We start from the raw sequence: 22515 nt of genomic DNA on the forward strand, positions 1-22515 counted from the left end.
TGATCGAGGTTTTTTTAGTCCACAAGTATTTGTCGACAGCGCATTTTATAATGAGGGAAGCTCTATGAAAATTGCGTTGTTAGTTTGAAGAGACAGCCTATGCAATGGAAGTAGACTTGTTACGAATATCTAAGGACTGTCGCAACATCGCGCACATAATCCTAACAGCGCTCTCTTATTACGAGTGCGATGATGTTTTGGAAACACTGGGAGAGGCTTTGCTAAGCAGCGCAGGAACGCGAACGCTGTCGTTCGAGAGCACATTCGTGACGCACTGCGTGCGCATTCCGCGCGAGTATTCTTTAAACGGCGCAACGATGCAACGATACACCGCGGCGTCGGCTGATAAATTGTCAACACGTCGCGAGTGTAAATTCTACCGCTAATATTTTCCATTGCCGGATACGATCTCGCTCCACTTTCGCGAAATAGTCATCTCCCCCGCAAAAGAGCCTTCGATGCATAGTACTCTGGACGTTTGCAAAATGCAATTATCATTCTTCACTCAAATCAATGAGATTTTAAATTATAAATTAATTTGGGGGATTTTTAATCCTAAATTAATTCGGGGGAATTCGAAATCCTAAATTAATTTGGGGGGATTTGAAATCCTAAATTAATTTGGGGGGATTTGAAATCCTAAATTAATTTGGGGGAATTCGAAATCCTAAATTAATTTGGGGGAATTCGAAATCCTAAATTAATTTGGGGGGATTTGAAATCCTAAATTAATTTGGGGGAATTCGAAATCCTAAATTAATTTGGGGGAATTCGAAATCCTAAATTAATTTGGGGGGACCCGATATTTTCCTTGCATAATTGAGCCTCTGCTTCCATGCACAGTGCTCTAGAAATTCTCAAAATTCAATTTCCTAATCACTCAATTCATTCAAATTAATGGGATTTGAAATCCTAAATTAATTTGGGGGACCCGATATTTTCCTTGCATAATTGAGCCTTTGCTTCCGTGCAAAATGCTCTCAAAATTCGCAAATTCAATTTTTTAATCACTCCCTTCATTAAAATTAATGGGACTTGAAATTCTACATTACTTTGGGGGGACTTGAAGTTCTAAGTTAATTTGGTGGAATTTTATATTTTCCTTGCATAATGGAGCCTTTGCTTACGTGCACAATGCTTTAGAAATTCGCAACATTAAATTTTTTTAATCACTCTAAATTAATGGGATCTGAAATCCTAAGTTAATTTGGGGGAATTCGAAATCCTAAATTAATTTGGGGGGACCCTATATTTTCCTTGCGTAATTGAGCCTCTGCTTCCATGCACAGTGCTCTAGAAATTCTCAAAATTCACTTTCCTAATCACTCAATTCATTCAAATTGATGGGGTTTGAAATCCTAAATTAATTTGGGGGGACCCGATATTTTCCTTGCATAATTGAGCCTTTGCTTCCGTGCAAAATGCTCTAGAAATTCGCAAATTCAATTTTTTAATCACTCCCTTCATTCAAATGAATGGGACTTGAAATTCTACATTAAGTAATTTGCGGGGACTTGAAGTTCTAAATTAATTTGGTGGAATTTTATATTTTCCTTGCATAATGGAGCCTTTGCTTACGTGCACAATGCTTTAGAAATTCGCAACATTAAATTTTTTAATCACTCTAAATTAATGGGATCTGAAATCCTAAGTTAATTTGGGTGGACTTGAAGTCCTAAATTAATTGGAGGGGATTTGATATTTTCCTTGCATAATTGAGCCTGTCCAAGGTCGCTAAATTCCATTTTTCAATTTGATCTGTCCGTGGGCTCTTCGATATTTTAAAATTAGTCTCACAATACAAAAACAAGTCAGACATAAAATATTGCATGTGTAAAATTGAATAATCGAACGAATAGATTGAACAACTTGAATTCGTATGATAAATTTAATAGCCGATAATTCTGTTACAATGTATTATATTGATTTTGCAAAGGACCCGCAGAAAAATCGCGACAGCGTGCAACCGGAGCCGCCCGGCGATTGTTTAATCGGGATTAGCGCGACAAGATCAAGCAGCAGCCGTGTTTTCGAGAGTGAATATCTCGCGTACGTGAGCAAAAGCGATTAATACGACATGCTAGTAGAGTACGTAGGCCTCGTATCCTTCCAGGAATCGCGATCGAGATGGCGCGAGCGGTTTATAGCGCGATTTACAGCTCGAGGATTCGATGAAACGTGCCCGCATTACGGTCACGTTTCATTACGACACCGTTCCTTTTATTTTTCTTTTTTTTTTTTTTGCCCCTAGCCTCGAAAAAGACTCGTTCGAGCGCTGCGAACAGGTTCAACAGACCCGATAGACACGCTAATTGGTCTGTGAACTGCGGCAAACATTCTTTCCGAAGATCAAACAACGCTGTTAACAAGCATCCGAGACGGTAGACGTTTAACTACATCTGCAATTCGCAATCCTAAATCTTCGATTCTTGATTCTCAAGCTTTGATCGTTTTTAGAAGCTGCAACGATATTACGGTGCCATTAACGACATCTAATTATTCTCAATTATTTTTGTACTTTAGTCTGTCTGCCTAGAGTTAAAAAGTCGACAGATATTTTTGTTCTATTTTATCCATCTATGGCAAAAAAGTTATTAGACATATTAGAGATAGGAAGACATTTTTACTTAACTCCGGACTTGTCGAATTGAGGCAATCTTTATTTAGTATGACAATCCGCGTACACAGAACCACCAGGATTCTGTTCCATTCGCAATTATTTTTACCAATTTCGATTTTTCATGAAGGCTTAAATACCTATCTTTAAATGTACAACTCCATGTCTTGGTGTAAAACATTCATGAAGTATATTACTAACAACAAAATCTGAGATGGCTGGCTACAGGAGCCTTATCCACTGATTATCCGCAAAAGTGACGCAGATATCGAGGACAAGATAAATCAACCAGTGCACAAGGTGTTCAAAAAAACTCTTCAATATTTATATGGTATATAGAGCACACTGTGCTGAGTAAAAAGCCTTAGTAAACATAGGTGGAAAGGTCAACAGTTTCTAAGATGTAAACATGTCTCCACTAGAATAATACGTTGACATTTTCAGCACTGTACTTTACAACTGTGTAATACTAATGACATCCACAATCGCCGATACACAATGCGACTGTCGGTACTTGAATGGGGACCTTCAGAACACGGTTTATAAACGCTGAAGGAACCACTCGCATGCGATGGAAGTAAATACAGTGATTCCTCTATATACGTCGCCGAGGCCTGGATCACAAACGTCGCGGAATTATCCCCACTACCGCGGGGATAACATAACACGGCTCAGGTATGTCTCCTGGACGCTGGCAAGACCCGTGTCGTTGACATATATCGAGAATTCACTGTGAGTTGATCATACTGCTAGCAAACAAAAATGTTTGTATCTCAGAAACGGTTGACCTTTTGACCTACGTTCACCAAGGCTTTTTCACTCAGCACAGAGTGTTCTATGTACCACATAAATATAGAGTGGTCATTTCTTAACACCCTGTACATTGGAACAGTTTTTCCATCGCGTCATACGCTTGTCTAACGCGAAGTTTGCGCACATTGTGTGGAGAGAATTCACTGTGAGTTGATCATACTACTAGCAAACGAAAATGTTTATATCTCAGGCACGGTTGACCTTTTGACCTCCGTTCACCAAGGCTTTTTCACTCAGCACAGTGTGTTCTATATACCATATAAATATAGAGTGGTCGTTTTTTAACACCCTGTACATTGGAACAGTTTTTCCATCGCGTCATACGCTTGTCTAACGCGAAGTTTGCGCACATTGTGTGGAGAGAATTCACTGTGAGTTGATCATACTACTAGCAAACAAAAATGTTTGTATCTCAGAAACGGTTGACCTTTTGACCTCCGTTCACCAAGGCTTTTTCACTCAGCACAGAGTGTTCTATATACCACATAAATATAGAGTGGTCATTTCTTAACACCCTGTACATTGGAACAGTTTTTCCATCGCGTCATACGCTTGTCTAACGCGAAGTTTGCGCACATTGTATGGAGAGAATTCACTGTGAGTTGATCATACTACTAGCAAACGAAAATGTTTATATCTCAGGCACGGTTGACCTTTTGACCTCCGTTCACCAAGGCTTTTTCACTCAGCACAGTGTGTTCTATATACCATATAAATATAGAGTGGTCGTTTTTTAACACCCTGTACATTGGAACAATTTTTCCATCGCGTCATACGCTTGTCTAACGCGAAGTTTGCGCACATTGTGTGCTCGAACGCGTTCCGCTAACGAGATGGTCGCGTTCATCGAATAGATATAATTTCGAGCCCGGAAACGCGCACACTCTTGGCGATCTAGTCGCACCCCTTTCCTCGCCATCGACGGCATAGTTTATCGTCGACAAATATTTTCCGAGTCGGCCGCGTACGCTCGGTTTCGACGAAATCGTGAACGCGAGCCAACTTCGGGGCCTGATACAAACGGGAATTAGAGACGGGGTGAGTCACGCTCCTCCGCGATAGATAAGAATGCAGCTCTCCGAGCACCTTCTATCCGTTTCTCTATCCCACCTCGGGCAAACATCGTACCGACGGTTTTCTTGCGCAAACGGTATCAGGGCAAACAAATTCTGATTGCGACGTCGCGCCGCGCCGCGACGGTGTCGTCGGTCACGTCGCCTTCGACGGATCGAAAATTCCGATAATAGGCTAGGATTAGGCGCGTAGGCGGGGCGAAACCGCTTATCTGGACTACGAGCACGGCGCCGCACAGTAATATCCGCGATTCCGAGTCGCGATCTTTTGTTCAACACGAGACAATCTGCATAAGATCGCTCGATCCCGTACGGAATCGTTTTCGCGATATTAAAAGCGATGATATCGTTTTGTCGGATCACCGGGGAACGTTGATACCAGAAGAGTCGCCGGCAATCTTTGAACTGATACCGACGCGATTACAAAGTCGACGATTGATGTCAATAGATTCTCGAAGGTGCTTCAGACTATCTCGAATTAAATACAAAGAGCGTGGAATGGTTCGGTATTTTTTTCATTTTTCTTTTTTTTTTTTTTCTTTCAAGAGGAGGTTCTCGAGCACGAGCTCTTTGCGCGTTCGAGACGGTTTTAATTCCGTCGGATCCTGCGGGCGCGGGAAGTTTTAATGCGAACGATGTCTCTCCGAGGTGTTGTTAGAATTTGCATATTGTAATTCGAATCAATTTTCATCTGCCATTCGGTGGATTGTTAACAGTTTGCAGTCGTAACTGCCGTTTGTATTGTAGTTGTTCTCAGTTTGCAAATGTTTTGAGCCTGAGTTTGACAATCATTATTTTTGTATTTTTATTTGAAGACGAAGTGAAACTCAACGCAGTCGGGGAATAATTATGCTTTTTGGGTGTCCCGTATTTTCTTGAAAGGGTAGAGGGGTAGGGGGGATTCCTGAGGTCATTTGGAGAAACTTTTTCCTTTGCGGAAATATTCTCCGCGGCTTCGTTCAGGAGTTATTGACGAAAAACACGGACCAATCAGGGCGCGACGAAAGCGGACTGACCCCGGCATGGCGGCAGGCCCCGCTGAGCGTGACGTCGGCATTGGTCGAGCTGGAATCGGTCCACTGTAGCCGCGCCCTGATTGGTCGGTGCTTTTTTGTTAATGATTCCTTAACGGAGCCGCGGAGAAAATTTTCGCAAAGGAAAAAGTTTCTTCAAATTACCTCAGGAATCCCCCCTGCCGCTCTCAAGGAAATACAACATTTTTGGGACACCCTGTATACAAGAAATGAGTCCATAGATCGATTGCGCGGAATAAAGAACAGTTCTCATTGATTAGAAGAATATTAATTTAAATCATCAGTAGACTATGGATTTTTATGCAAAATAAAGGAACAAGAAATGTGTCAATAAAAGACCAAATTGAACGAAATGAAGAACAGTTTACATTGATTGGAAGTTCTTTTAATCAAACGAAAGACGAAATAAAAATTGTTCAATTCGAATATAATATACTAGCATCCTTAAACTATTTTAATATCTTTTCAGTTTTGCATTTCACCTATCAATTTTCGCTACAAATGCATAAAAATCAGTATTCAGTAGCTAAATTAGATTGCCCTCGGTGTGGGGGATGCAACGCTGAAACAGCAATGAAACATCTTTTCCAAGAACATTCTCACTCGCGAAGGAATAAAGAAAAGCGATAAAAAAAGTTCCACGAACCATAAAACAATCCCTGAACTAAGAACAACATGAAAGTAATGAAGAAGCTCTTGAATGAAATCGAATCATTTAAGCGAGTATAGCTTCCATTAACCGAGTTATTTCATTAAAATGTTATTACCTGCTGTGTATTAATTTTAACACAGTTGCCAATACCTGGCAGACAGGCTTTAAATAAATGAAAAAGAAACACGAAAACAGTCAATCTTCAAAAATTATACAAGGGTTGAAATAAGCAGTTCCAACCCTCTGATAAGAGATACAAAGATAATAATCCTCACGATAAACTAAAAAATTAAAATTAAAACCAGGCTTTGTTCCGCAAAATCTCGACAAAAAAAGTAGGTAAATTTTCCAGAACCGTGTACGATTTAACCCTTTGTACCCGAAGCTATTTTAACTCCAAAAAGAAATATTTCTTCCGGCCTAGAATATTTCCCTTCTCTATATTTTTTTTTCCATGTTATACGTACGAAAATGGTGCAATTTACTCGTACAATACCGAAATGATTGGCAATTTAGTAAATACAAAAAAATTTAACAATGTGAAAAATATTTTGAATAATGACACAGCAATTTTTAGTGGCGCCTTACAGTCGCCATTCGACTGCTAAGGGTTAAAATTATCTCCGGAGGCCCTGACAAAATTGCACCGACTGCAGTGTCGACTGAAGAGTCAGAATTAAAATGAAAGACAGATTTTCCAGCTAACGAAGTGCAATTGTGTGTCCCAGTATCGAGGGGTGGGCGTGGTGTATCGGTGTCAAAGGATTTCTGTCGTCTCTTTCGCACGAGGAAGCAAAGAAAAACCGATCGAATCGACACCGATAGAAGATTCCCGTACGGTTAAAGAAGCTCCCTTCCGCTTCTGATTTATTCGAGTCGCGATTATCTGCCCCTACACCCCGCACTCCCACGATGAAATATTGCGAGCGAGAAAACGCGAGTATGTGTGCGCGAATATACGTGATAGGGTATACGGTCGAGTTCTACAATAATATTTATGGCAAACGCGGCTCGGTCGAATGAACGTGGTCTGTTTATAAATGACGGCGACCCGTTAATTAGTCTACCAACGGACGCCAGGGGCCGTGTTTATCGTCGTTAAATAGAAAACCTGACGCGTATCGATCGGTGCGCGCCGGGGCCCGCTCGATTAGGCTAATTAGTATTATTAATACATCCTAACGGGCACGGTCACGCGATGATTCATTTCGCGACGCTAATTGCCTGCGTGAAATTCTCGGTCACTCCCGCCTCGATGCGTGTCGTCGTGCTCCACCTTCGGATACTCGTCCCTAAAAACCATTCTACGATCGTATCTCGATCATTTCGACGACCCGCTCCGCTAGGATCGATGCTCCGGAGACACCGATCGAACGATCCACCCTCCTTCCCCCCTCCCCGAAAGCCTACGCCTTTCGTTCGAGCACACAGTTAATTAACTATCCTCTCCCTTTTGGAATCGGACTGCGGATTCCTTTGCGTTCGTGCTGCGCGAGAGTTTGCAAAACACGGGAGAGTGATTAACCTTCATCCGGAATAATTACATTAGATATCCTTGGATCCATACTTCGCCCTTGAAATCAGCTAATTATGCTTTACGCTGTAATGGCAGGTTTCGAAACGCAGAACGCGGTGTTCAAACGAACGATCGAATGATTAGCTCGAGTAATAATAGAATTTAATACTGTTTTATCGAGGAGGCTTTTATGATTAAGACAGAACTTATCTTATCGTGATATTCACAGAATGCGTGATACAATAATTGAAGATTTTCGGTGAACCACTCGGACCTGACTTTTATTTTTTAATCTAATCTGTTTAACACTAGGTTTACGCAGCGCTAAAAATACCATGAATGCATTTGTCAAAATTTGTTGCCATTTTTTTAATGATATATACCCAAAGAAATCGATTTGATAAATAATTCCTCATGGATGCTTCTTTACAATCTCAATATTCTTGATAGAATCCGTCACTTTGACGGGTAAATTTAGTGTTAAAATAGCAAATTCGTTTAACACTAAACCTACCGAGCCTCAAAAGTAAGTGATCGAATTTATTTGGATTTTGTGCAGTGGTTTCTGTATATATGTCGCCAAGGCCTGGATGATAAACGTCGCGGAATTATCCCCACTACCGCGCGGTATACCCCGTGAGGGGCCCCGAAGCTAGAGAGGCCTCGGACGATACATGACGTGTTGTTGACATATATCGAGAATATTATTTAGTCATTTCCCACGAAAGCATCTTCAGAATTTCAGTAATTGTAAAATAAAAAATCTGGAACCGGTCATTTTGACCGGTAGGTTTAGTGTTAAGACTTCTGCGCCGATGTTAATGAATTATTGTGACGAATAAATTTACGTCCTTGGAGATAGGCTCCCGGCTTTCGCTTTCAGGCGTATTGTTCGGTCCAGAGCTGTTGTTACTTTTGTTCAGGTGCTAATCACGAGAACAAGTTCGCTGGAAGGTGTCGAACGCAGAACCAGAAATCGTTAAAATACTGCTTGAAGTGGTAAATAGATTATTGTATGAATAATTTATTCCTTTCTTGCCGTTTCTAAAACGGTATTTAAACTAGCGGAATATTTTTGCAAGATTCAGGGAACCATTCGGGTTTAGAGATGTCTCTGTTTAGCCTCCGCAAAAGAGAAACCTAAACTCCGGGTTAAAAGAAATTTGCCTCGACAAATATTATGGTTTCGTTGGCTCGATTTCACGCCGAGAAGCATTTTAAATGTTTTATGTAACCGATTTTGTTAACACGTGGATTGACACCGTAAAAATCTCCCCCCCCAAAAAAATCAGAGCTGCTTATCTAATCGAAAGGCAGCTGTTACAACAATTATCTTTTTAGAACACGTCAAATATGGAGGTCTAAAAATTAATTTTTAGATCTAATCTGGCATCAAGGCTATTTAAAATTCTTATCTGAACGGCACATCTATCGCTGTTTCAAATATTGCAAAAATAGTGATCAAGGTTTACAGGGGACAACAATAACAGGGGAATAAAATTAAGGGAAATTAAACTGTGAGCCTACGTACTATTTCTTGCAAACAAATTGCAAGGCAAAGGTACTTGGGGCAACATATTTTTACTGAACTCTGACCCTTGACATTTGCGAATTTCTACACTCCTATCACTGGTAGTGAAAAATTTCTACATTAGTCACTCAAATTAGTAAAAATAAAAATTAAATTGCTAGGGGACCCTACTGCGGGGGTATCAAATACTGTGCCTATATCAATTATACTTACCTTTAAAGCATAAGGACTATTTAAAAAATTTATATAAACTGATTTTGACGAACGAACAATTTAATATCCCTTTATTAACACTTTGCACTCGAGTGGCGACTCTGAAGCACTACTAGAAATTGTTGTGGCATTATTTCAAAGAAATTACAAAAAACATTGCAAAATTTCTATTCAATAGATTACTGAACATTTAAATATTGTATTTAGAAATCGGATCAGTTTCGTACGAATAAAATATTGTAAGACGGAAGAAAAATTTTAGATTGAAAATAGCGTCGAGTGCAAAGGGTTAATATTCATTATGCTTGAAAAATAAGTATACCATAGACATAGTATAATTGGAACCCCGCAGTAATTGGGCCCCGTATCCTAGGAGTTATTATTCCCCGTAAGAATAAACAGCAGCGCAAAGATACCAAAAATTTTCGTTCTTTTCGAGCCTCTTCGCGAAATCGCTCGAAGGGCGGGCATTTTAAATTCGCAGTCGCGGCGAATGTTTCGAATCGAATCAATCGGCAGCGGTGTTATTTCGAATGAAGGCGCTGAGAGCAGTTTATTTTCGCAGTATTTTTGCGCGTTGCACATCACGCGCGGCTCGGCTCGCCACGGTCACGGTGTTAATCTATTTTTAAGAGCGGCCCGCGTTACAAAGAGCGCCACCGTCCCGTTGGAAAGCGCTGGAAAACGGCAGCCCGGACGTCGAGACGAAAAGAGAAACGCGGAAAAACGGGAAAAACGAAGAGCCCACCTCTCGAGCAGCCGGGCAGGTGCGGAACAGGTACACGAGTGCCAGGTACACTGGCAGGTAACGCGCAGCGTTTGCATTTCGAAATTAATCTCGTCTCGCGAGGCCGCTTTCATGGACAAGCAAACACCGTTTTCTTTGAAAATCAATTCGCTAATTTCCCGACTGCCTCTCGGAAACCACCGAGAAAATGTTCCAGCTCGCAACTACAAGAATTCGCGTTTCGGACCTTGAAACTGTCCCAACTTTGCTGAAACGCAAAAACATGCTTCAATCAGATTTTTATTCCAGCTTCTAGGAGGAATTTTATCTCAGAATCCTAGAAAAATATTGCCCCACTTCCGGGAAACTGTACTCGCGTGCTGCAACTCGCAGTTTTTGTTTGAAGCTGGTCGAACTTCGCCGCATACAAGTTCTTGTTACACTGGGAACATGCGTTAATCACATTTTTAATTTATTATGGATTCTGTACGGAATTTTCTGTTAGGTTTCCGCGGAAATAACGGCGCAACTTGCTTCTGTGTTTTTAATGAAGCCTAGTGCTTGTGAAATCCACCGAACCACCGTGGGCGTATCGACGCAGTATTCGAAAAATATTTTACTTTCGAGAAAGAGTGAAATCATTTATTCAGACCACGTTAAAATTTGTCGGGAAATTAATTAAATACATATGTAGTGATCCGACAATTGTTCTGAATTGTGGTATGACGACTGTACTTGAAAGTTCGAGTGCAAAGATTTATTTTGAAATAAATGGTGGTAGCAATAAATAACCTGAAAAGTTATATAGGTTTCCAGCAGTATAAGCAAGAGATTTATTAGCAGGATCTTTATGCGAAATAATAATTTTCTGCATCCCCCGTGAGAAGAAGAAATAGAAAATTATTTCCACCCTTAACAGTCTTGAAGCATGGAGAATAAATAAATAACCTGAAAAGTTATATAGGTTTCAAGCAGTATAAGGGACGAAATTTATTAGTAGGATCTTCATGCAAAATAAAAATTTGCTGCATCCCTCGTGAGAAGAAGAAACAGAAAATTATTTCCACCCTTAACAGTCTTGAAGCATGGAGAATAAATAAATAACCTGAAAAGTTATATAGGTTTCAAGCAGTATAAGGGACGAAATTTATTAGTAGGATCTTCATGCAAAATAAAAATTTTCTGCATCCCTCGTGAGAAGAAGAAATAGAAAATTATTTCCACCCCTAATAGTCTTGAAGCATGGACAATAATAGGACAGTGGTATTTAATATTTCTGTGATGATTCTACTTTTTTAAATTGGATCTGCTAATTCTTCTTACAAGTGCAATCCGCATTTATCACAAAATGATACAGATAAAATTCTGGAAAAATTAAAATAATTCCGGAGATTAAAAGAGACATCGTGCCAAAATATTCGCCCTTTCGCGCAGCTTTCTCCAGTATCGTAGAAGGTAAAATTATATAGGTTCCTAAATTGCAAAGATTTCGAGGTGCTCCGCGCAGCGGAAATTCCGGAGAAAGCGATCTCTCCTGAAACCAGCGGTCCCATGAATTTTATATCACCGTGGCCGAGAATCGACAGTTCCATCGAGCCGAGCTTGCTCCTATAGCAACGAATCGAGACGAATAAACTCCTCTAACCCCTGTGCACCGGCGCGTCCATTCCACTCAAAGGGAAACCTCCGTTCCAACCTGTATTTCGCATTACTCGAAATCGAAGTAATTTTCTCCACAAGAGAAAAATCTTTTCTGTATTTAACGCGTACAAGAATCTCGATAAGAGTAACATAAAAATTCCGTAATCTTTATCCCTAATTCCCTGCAACCACTGCAAAAAGACGGGGATCAATGTCTACTCAAACACATTTTCCAAAAGGCTTTTAACAAAACTAGGTTTCAGGTCAAAATGACGGATTCTAGTATTTTTAGTTTACTATTTCAAAAATTCTACACTCACACCCGTGAGGAATTATTCAACAAATTTATTTTTTTGGGTATATACGGTACGGGACCCATCTACTGTGGGGAGTACCAATTATTGTGCCTATATTAATTATACTTATTTCTAGTGAATATTATAGAAGCCTATTGCTAGCCAGCGTTGTTCTTGTAAATAGTAAATACCAGAAAAAAACGAAAGAGGAAAAAGTAGTACTGTTTTCCATACGCAACGCAATGGCGTATGTAATTTTTCTGTGTTCACACTATTTTGTTAGATATGACGGTGACCTTCATCTTTTTAAATGGAATGCTGTATATTAACCCTTTGCACTCCCAGTGGAGGTCGAGTCCACATTTAACAGGTGTTCACAAAATTCTAGACTGCAAAGGGTAAACCGTTAACGAAAACAATTTAACATCTCTATCTTAACGTTCATTACGCTTTAACACTTTGATCGCCAAACTAGAAATCCCAAAAATTCCATAAAATCAAAGTAAGCTATTTAATGAAATAAAAATTGAACAGAATTAAATGTATGATACTGAGTAGTCCTCCAACTTTCTTCTACGTTGCAGATCCTAATAAAATTTGGTACAATGAATATATCAACGTAAAAATTCATTCTAAAACCTGCACAAATAATTCCGTCACCCACATATGGGTGACGTGGCAGTCAACGTGTTAAAAATGAGTGCGATTAATATAGGGCACAGTGATGGGTACCCCCACAGTAATTGGGTAGCCTACATTGTTTCAAAAAATGGCTAAAAATTTGGACAGCAGGTTCTGGTTATTTCCTTAAAGTAACATAAGACAGTTTTCGTGGTAAACCTATTGTCAAGAAACCTCCCCTAGGTTCAACCCCTGGGCGTCTCGCGTTCGACGCGGCGCGCTTGCCCGTGGCAACGAATTTCGCAATCGGGGGCAAATAATGATGTCAGCAGGGCCGACGTGTCGGCGAACGTGTCAATGTCGCAATTAACCAGAACCGGCGCGCAAGGGTTAATCTCGGGTTCCGCGCCGAGGGAAACAACGAGAGAAAGCGGGAGAGCCCGCCGGGAGCGCTCGACGATCGAGAAACGTCCGCTGCTCTCGCGGATCTAATCGATACGAGGTCAAATCCGCGAGAAACACACGGCAGCATCGCCGCATACCGCTCTCCTTCTCTCTCTCTCTCTCTCTCTCTCCCTCTCGAGAGATCGTTAAAGGATCGAGAGAAAACGGCGGGTGTCTCTGCGCGCGTTCGTCGCTTCGATCGCGGGACAATTGCGTGAATTCGCGACACTGCACCTCTCGGCTCTGTCCGACGGGGTGTTCCGCGGTTACGCAACGGTTCTCGGTGTTGCCAGCGGCAACGACAAAATTCTACAATACTTTTCTCCACACGAGATACAACGAATTCTCGCTATAAGTCCCGCGGTCCCGGGACGGGGGACGTTTACACGGAATCTGTAACCGAACATTTCAAACACGCCGGACATGTAAATAACAACAAGCCCGAGAAAATGTCTTCCCCCGATACGATGTCGCGCGTAGAAACGGACAGCGAATGCTCGAGCGCCGTGTGGGTAGTTCCAGGGACTGGTAAACGCGAGACTTCTAGGGACTTGTAGCGGAGATTCACGGTACAGGGGTCTCGAGCGAATCGAAGCTTCCCCGGCCGATTTGTCGTCGGACGCGTTCACCGATGGTTCGATTTTAATGCACACGTCGCACGTTGACTCGCGCGAATCGGCACGTGGGGACGACACGCACACAGACGACGGCGGCGGCGGCGGCGTCTAGAGGCTCGCGGGAGACGATCGCGTTTTGCCCGGTTTCCGATTTCCTGGGTTCGCATCTTCGCGGTTGGTGGTAGTGCGGTATCGTTCGGTGTTCGTTTCTCGGTGGAACACACACCGAGACGCTTAGGCTAGCACAGTCGGCAAGATGATTCGAGACTTACGGAACACTGCCAGTAGTAGAACGAAGATAGCACCCTTCATGGTGAAAACGGCACGGTATACTAGTCGAGTGGAAAGTGCGACGCGTACTGGCGAACTTCTCGTCGGACTACGCCGAGCAGGTCTGGGGGCTCTGTTCCACTACCTCGTGCGGGAAGAAAGAGGGGGTGGGGGATAGGAACGGAGAGAGAGAGAGAGAGAGAAAGATAAAGAGAGATAGAGAGGAGAGCGAGAGAGGGAGAGATAGTAACACCGGCGCGGCTTCTGCTCTCTCGACGACACACCCGGTCAGCGCGGCGGCTTCGAAACGACTGGCGCGGGTCGTTCGAGGCGACGACCGGTCCTCTCGGCAATCCTGCATCCTACCCGCTGCAATATGGAGTCGCGTGCATGCACTCTCGGGGTTGATCATGGTTGTTCCTAGCCGGTTAGGTTGCAGCAGACGCCGCGCCACGGCGGCTGGACCCACGCTACGCGAGCACACGTGTCCACGGGACACTTCACGGTCCCATGAAACGTGGGGCGAATAAGTGGCGAAAGGGGACAGGTACGAGAGGAACGAAGGGCCCTCCCGATCCCGTGGGAACGTCCACCGAATTCGGAGTCGCCTAACCTAGCTCCAACTAGAAGGACTTGCCGAACGGTGCAAGTCCCTTCGCCGGGGTTTCTAACCCCTTTACGCCCTTGCCAAGAGTCGTCCGAGTGTCACTGGTTCTCTGAATTACAGCCGGACCTCGATCTATGATCTAGAAGATCAGAAACGGGAAACATTTTTCCTCGAAATAGTGGACATTAACCCTTCGCACTCGAAGCTATTTTAACTCCAAAACGAAACATTTCTGTTGACCTAGAATATTTCGAAAATGGTGCACTTTGCTCGTACAATACTTAAGTGTTTAGTAATTTATTCAAGACAAATGTAATAATGTGAAAAATATTTTCAACAATGATACAGCAATTTTTAGTGGTGCCTTGCAGTCGCCATTCGAGTGCTAAGGGTTTTAACTTTATTTTAGTAAAGATAGTTCAACTGAGAGAACGTAATACGGTATTAAACAGAAATTTAATATTGTAAAAAATATTTTAAATACTGCAAGTTTTAGTGGCGTCCAAGGGTTAACCCTTTGCACTCGAAGCCATTTTAACTCCAAAACGAAACATTTCTTCCGACCTAGAATATTTCCCTTCTATATACAGGGTCATCCGTTTTTAAACGGCCAAACGTCAAAATAGAGGACTCCAAATGAAACAACTTTCACCCCTAACACTTTTTTTGATTCGGTCTTGATTTTTAGATAATTGCAAAATCCCGTCATTTTTTGCGTTCACTTAAGATTAAATATATTAGGACTGCAATTATGTATCTTGATGATTTTTCCTTTGTTTGGTTTAAAATAAATAGGGGCATCTTTTTTATTCAGTCAACTTTTGTGTATGACCTTTGGATCTTGGTTTTTTTTTTTGACATGGGGCACGCCGTGGAGACTGAATGAAATAACTTCGAATCAAAAAAAGTGTTAGGGGTGAAAGTTGTTCCATTTGGGGTACCTTATAGCTGGTTGACGTTTGGCCGTTTAAAAACGGATGACCCTGTATATATTTTTTTCATGTTATACGCAAGCAAATGGTGAAATTTACTCGTACAATACTGAAGTGTTTAGTAATTTATTAAATAGGAATAAATATAATAATGTAAAAAATATTTTCAGTAATGATTTTTAGTGGCGCCTTACAGTCGCCATTCGAGTGCCCAGGGTTAAAAATCCTGTGGAAACGTTACAAAATTTTTTCCGTCAGTGAATCTTCCCCCATTTCGAAGACTGAAGTCTCCTCTTTACAACGACACCTCGGAAATTGAAGCACCATGTTTTCTCACCGTTTTATCGGACAAAAAGGAGGACCAAGTTCGGTGCTGTGTCACTATAAAATTGCCCGTACAACTTCCACTTAAATTTTCATAAAACAACTTTAAAAAATCTTACGTCAGAGTTGCCCGCACAACTTCCATTTAAATTTTCATAAAACGATTTTAAAAAATCTTACGTCAAACTTTTCCGTGTCGTTGCAAAGGGGATACTTCGGCCTTCAAATCTAGGGAAGATTTATTTATGAGACAAATTTTTCAACGTTTCAGAAGCGCTTCGATCGGCAGCATTTTCGACAGAGAACGGTGTCCTCAGTGTTCCACCTGTCGCGTCGAGCAAAATTCTCTTAGGCGAAAATGAATGTCTCCGGTAAAAGTAGAAGTCTGAAGCTTTAAAATCAGACCAGAATGATTATTCTACCATTTGTTTCAACGAAATCATCGGGGGTTAAACATCGACAATTTCTCGAGACTTTTAACACTGAACCTACCAAGCATTAACAGTATCTAGTAAATATTATTAAATTTAACAAGATTGTCCCTAATTTTCAATATAATAAATGCCTGGACAAGGAAATATATTCCACTATTTTCCATAAACGAATTTCTACAGTTTCAATAATTGTAAAATACAAAACCGGTTATTTTAACCGCGGTGGGTTTAGAAATCATGTTTTCACTGTTCTAGGTTTTGAAAAATTCTAAAATAATTCTAGTATGTCCATATGTTTATGTATAATGACGCGTCAATTCAAAGCATTAATGGGAAGAAGTAAATTCAGGAGAGAAATTTCGTTCCGGACATAAGCGACCCCGTTGACAGAGGGCTGAACAGAGCCTGCATAGTAGTTTGAGGAATTTTAAGAAATCCAAGCGGAGATTTAGGCTTGAGAGATTCGGGGCAGCCTGGAATTACACACGACCGAAAAATGCATCATTCTTTGAGCAACGGGCCCCTCAAGAGTTCCATGACGAGCGGCCGTCTTCTCCCATTTAAATTGCTCTCGAAATGCCACGTCGTAAACACTCGACGCCCCCGGGGTGATTTTCGTGGTAGCGAATACGCTATACTATTGACCGACGCGCATACAACGAGCATTTGCATCGTGCACCCGAACGAAACTTCAAATTAAAGTTTCCTCTCCATACGTTGTCGCTGCCTGAAAACACTAGTCGATTCTCGTCACTAGAAATCAATACTAGCGAGAGAAAATAATAGTTTGAAAAAGCAATATTAACACCGAACCTGCCAAACGTTAAAACGGTATCTGGTAAATATTGCCCTAGAAAAATGGCAACCCTAAAATTAAGATTTCCCGTAATTCTCAATATAATAAATGCTTGGACAAGCAGATTTATTCTGCTACTTTTCATAAATGAATTTTTCTAGTTTTCATAATTGTCATTTTGACCATGGTAGGTGTCAAAGGAATATTTTGAAATCTCCAAAATATTATATTGGAAATATAATATTTATTTTATTTGGCTCGTGTTTGTCGTAGTCCGGTTATTGCGGAAGCTGTCATAAATTTAATTGGACTTGGAACATTTTAAAAAACTCTTATCAATTCCTCGAACCCCGAATTTCGATATTGTCGATCACCGACGTGTCTGATACCAGTGATATCGCACGGAATTCCGAATGGGAAGGTCGATCGATTTTTTTCACGCTCTCATACTGTTTACCTCGACTCGATTTTCTTTTATATAACAGCTTCGGTGTTAAACTAAACCACACACAGAAAAATTGCCAGCTTAAAATTCTTTCGTTACTAACATTTTTAAAAATAGCTCTCGTATGTTGTTCCCTCGATTTTCTGATTACATATATTTTCTGTAATTATACGAATTCTTGATTTTACTCGAGATGTCTATTATCCTCGATACATGTACTCTTTTCCTTCAAAATTACAGCGACTGGAAAATAATAGAAGTTTCCATTTTGCGTTCGATCTGCCCATTGTTATCACGAATGCATAAAATTCATGGTCCAAAGCCACGTCCATAGTGGCCGAAAAGTAAATATCGCGTCGCGCATACGATTGATCGGGACTTATCGATTATTCGCGGGGGTGGCTGGGGGGTTGGGAAGGGGTTAATCGTTCGGGGAGGGGGGCAGGTCAAGCCGATTTCGCGAAAAATTCGTTTCCGCGTTCTCTGTCGGCCGAAGGTCGCCTAAGTTTCGCGAAATTCGCGTTCGTGAATGCACACACCGTTCTACGGCGATGTCGGTTACCTGGCTCCGCCCTGAATCGATCGTCGCGCCGCTATCAATTACACGTACTATTTGAACAATTTCTCTGATAAAACGACACCTGGCCCCCCTCCCAACCCTTCCCTCTCCCGCGGGTTTTGCCACGTACGCCGGAAAACGGGTCCGATTACGTGCTTGAGAACAAAAGCAAACGACACAGAAATCCCCCACCCGATCGTATCTGTGCTCTGATAACAGGAAACCATGGAGTCGTGTGACATCGATATCATCGGCGAACATGTAACTCCATTTAAAAGACGGGAAAAAGAAGAAATAATGAAAGAGGAGAAAAAACAGAGACGAGGCAGGGCTCTTGATCAATATAACGCCTCTTTATCTGCCGCGAGTCGGTCAGCAAGTGCTGAAACGAGTACAAAGACCAATCTCGAGAACAAACTCGTCCAAGGCCGTCGCCAGGTGCGAATGCTCATTGTTCTTGGCCACCTAGATCCGAAAACTGGATCCTTAGCGAGTCTCTCGTTTCTGTTTGCTCGGAAATGGACATTCACAAGAATTAATTTTTATCGATATACATATACTTCGTGTATTCTATCACACAATTTGATAACAACGTGCTTAAAAGCTTCTCGTGTATTTATGGAAATGTTATCGATCCGAGACGTAAGAACTTGATAACAATTTTTATTCTTCGAACGGCTTTGATAGATTGTTTTAGTAGAGTCTCGGTTAGTGGGGGTTGCTTTCTGATATGGCTGCACGGGAACTACGCTGTCTTTCATGGCCAAATTAATCGGATGAATAGTGCAAGATGTGAGCAATAACCCTGCCAAGTTTCGTCCAAATCGCTTGTATAATTTTCTTGCAAAAAATTCTCAAATGACAACCACTTTCCTGAAATCGAGACATCCCTTAATTCGTCCTCATGTGGAAAGGGTATTTTCAGAAAAAGTTGCGGAGAAACTACACTATATTTCGTGTCCAAATTAATCAGACGCATAGTGCAAGATGTGAGCAATAACCCTGTCAAGTTTCATCGAAATCGCTTCTATAATTTTCTTGCAAAAAATTCTCAAGTGACAACCACTCTCCTGAAATCGAGACATCCCTTAATTCGTTCTCACGTGCAAGGGGTATTTTCAGAAAAAGTTGCGAAGGAACTACGCTGTCTTTCATGGCCAAATTAATCAGATGCATAATCCAAAGCATGAATGATAATCCTGCCAAGTTTCATGCCAGTAGCTTCGACACCTGTCTCGCAAAAAATTTCCAAAGTACAATGTACTGTTCTGAAAACGAAGCGTCCCTCAATTCTGTCTTCCATGCCAGGGTTACTTCCGGTAAACGCCACACAAAAACTACACTGTATTTCGTAACGAAAAAAATGATATGCATAGTGCAATATATACACAATAACCGTATCAAGTTTCGTTTCAATAGCCGTGACAGTCTTTTTACACAAAATTTTCAAAAATCACCTGTATTCGAAGGTCAATAAATTCAGTGATCAATTGTATAATACCCTTACACAAAAACTACAGTATATTTGACCACCGAAAAAATCAGGTGCATAGTACAATATATACACAATAATCATACTAAGTTTCGTTTTAGTAGCTCTGATAGTCTTTTTTCGAAAAATTTTCAAAAATCACCTGTATTCGAAGGTCAATGAATTCACTACTCAATTGTATAATACCCTTACACAAAAACTACAGTATATTTGACCACCGAAAAAATCAGGTGCATAGTACAATATATACACAATAATCATACTAAGTTTCGTTTTAGTAGCTCTGATAGTCTTTTTTCGAAAAATTTTCAAAAATCACCTGTATTCGAAGGTCAATGAATTCACTACTCAATTGTATAATACCCTTACACAAAAACTACAGTATATTTGACCACGAAAAGAATCAGGTTCGTAGTGCAATATATACACAATGACCATATCAAGTTTCGTTTGAACAGCTGTGATAGTCTCCTTACAAAAAATTCTCAAAGAGCAACTATACTGTTCGAAGGCCAGTAAATCGCATATGATTAAAAACTTGTATTTCCTGTGATTTGCGCATACTTTAAACATTTCCGAGCGTTTCTGCGGAACGATTTCAGGGCTCCGTGGGCGCAAAAGCGTTGGTCATTAACGTTCTAAAACGCGCGTGGCTTTCACTGAAAAATTTGTTGGCGTGCGCGACATGTGTTCGGCACACGAGCCCCAAACGAACTATGAACGCGACGATAGGGGTCGTTCCTCGTGTCGAGGGGTGGAACATCTGTCGAGGGTTTCGCGAGCGAAGGGTCCGCCGGACGCCCCTCGGATTCGCGCACAGCGTTTATGCGATCTGCGAGTCACATCCGGCGCGGCTTGTTTGCACTCGCGAAAGGAAGTTGCATTCGACAATTAATTTACGAGAGTCGGACATTGTTCGCGGAAAAACACCGACCACTTATCGCTGCCGATAACAAAATAACGTGAAAGATTTCAATCGTTTCAAAGATCCTAATCAGCTTCGTCGAACGCGTTCGATTCACCGAAAATGTTGTACCTGTGTCATTGTGGATTGTACCGTTACGCGTTATTGCAAAATTTCCGCGTGTCATGCGAGCGTGACGCAGATGATCTCATGAATGACTCCTGCTTAAATCATTTTGATCGATCAAACGTTCTTTGTACTTTCGATACATTTTCTCCTGTTACGAAATTAGGGGAAGTTGTTTGAATGAAAAAGCGATACCGAGCCGTAGACGCGAGAGAACTTGCTTCTCAATTTATTTATTCCGTTATGGATGAACGTTTCCGCGAACGATATAACAGAATAACGCACGGAACCCCATTATTGCGAGCATTAAATTTTATCGCTGCATAAAAGTAATTGGCGGAAAACAGCAACTGTTGCTATAGTAGCGGAGCAAAGTAGGACATCACGAAATCGGCCATTTATTTCCCATCATTTAATGCTAGCCGTTAAATTACGAGTTTCCGCGACGAAATTAAAATTCTCCAGAGATTGTTTTGTATGGAAAATCGGACCAAGAGGAAACTGCGTGCCGTCAATTAAAATATTCGTTCCGTGGAACAATCATGTAGAAATGCGATTTAAAAAAATGTCTTCCCGCAATTTTATCCGGCTTCGCAAAATTTTCGTTGTCGGTGTTCGTTGGGGAATCGAGTGACACGATCAAATTTGTAAAAATGAATCGCCGTTCGAGCGGTGATTCCATTTTCGCGATCTATCTAGGGCAAAAAGTGATCGATCAATGGCGCCGTGATTTGCGGCGTCGCTGGACGAGCCGGAGAGAAAGACAACGAGTCAAAAAGGGACAGTGTTAGCGTCAGTAGGAGGCGGAACCGTGGGGTCAATCCTGTTAATAGGTCAATCTCTCGGGCGACCGTCACGCGATTTTTGCTGAAGGGACGTGGTATTTATTTGACGCGGTAATTGCGGCCTTTTTGATGCGACCGAAACTTCCGCGCGGAAAAACCAACTGAATTCTGTGGACCAATCATGAGCCAGCGTTGACTACAAGGAATTTCTTTCCGAGTTCATCTTCTGAGAAAATTCACCTCCAGAGGAAACTTGCGAATTTTTCACCGGGAAACCGCCAAACCTTTCGCAATTTTACTTTTACATATATTTTCGTCTGTGTTCAAACTAAGTGCACAGATTTCTGTACGAACGAGAAATCAAAATTGAGTATGCTACGATCGTGTAATAGGACCGAATGGAATTAAATCAACAGCAAGAATGTATAGGTGGGCTGTATCTTTTTATAATGAGGTCTAATGGCGTTGAATGAGTCAATTTCGTTTATAGGCCTCTTGGGAAGATGTATAGATCGCTCTTGACCCTATTGTTCACCAGAGAAGTTCAATAATAAATTTCTTTGAGGAAATAGTAACCTCGCTCTAAGGGGAGCATTTCTAATTTAAGGAAATATCAGTATATTACGCTGTCTCTGCGACTTTTTTTTACAACGAAACCAGAAAACCTTTCACTACAAGACCTCCGCGTCCACTTTTGCCGATGTTTTAACAATATCGTCGAATTTTTCTACGCGGGAAAAAGCAAAATTGAGCCCACGCGAGCGATTAGCCCGTAGCAACAGCAAGGTGCGATGGATTTCAATAGTTGGCTCATGGAAGCGGAATGTTTCCGACCCAATTTTGAAATCGATTGTCCCGACAAGTGTACAGAAGTTGTCCATCAAGTTTGTTGTTTACCGTTCGAGTGGATCTCGAGATGTCTCGCGATATCTTATCGGCAAGGTACAAGTAGTTGTCAAAAAAGAAAAACAAGATAGAATCTTCTTGTCTGTTTCTCGGAGAGAGGAAGACATCGTTTTGCTCGAACTCGTTCCGCAGAATGCTCC

At 41.5% G+C, this 22515-nt stretch overlaps 1 protein-coding gene across 3 annotated transcripts in view; it reads right to left on the minus strand.

Moving 5' to 3' along the window:
- Window positions 1–22515, minus strand: part of LOC143360459 (protein FAM151B) — a 50853-nt gene that overhangs the window by 21857 nt on the left and 6481 nt on the right. The window contains exon 1 of one of the 3 annotated variants that reach the window (XM_076799308.1): window positions 14068–14381. The exons of the other annotated variants lie outside the window; for them this stretch is intronic. Coding sequence (XP_076655423.1) covers window positions 14068–14107 — 40 coding nt within the window. The 5' untranslated portion in view covers window positions 14108–14381. Of the gene's footprint in view, window positions 1–14067; window positions 14382–22515 lie in introns of those variants that run through there. 3 annotated transcript variants of the gene reach the window in all.

Source organism: Halictus rubicundus, chromosome 13 (genome assembly GCF_050948215.1).
Source record: "Halictus rubicundus isolate RS-2024b chromosome 13, iyHalRubi1_principal, whole genome shotgun sequence".
Classification (NCBI taxonomy): Eukaryota; Metazoa; Arthropoda; class Insecta; order Hymenoptera; family Halictidae; genus Halictus; species Halictus rubicundus.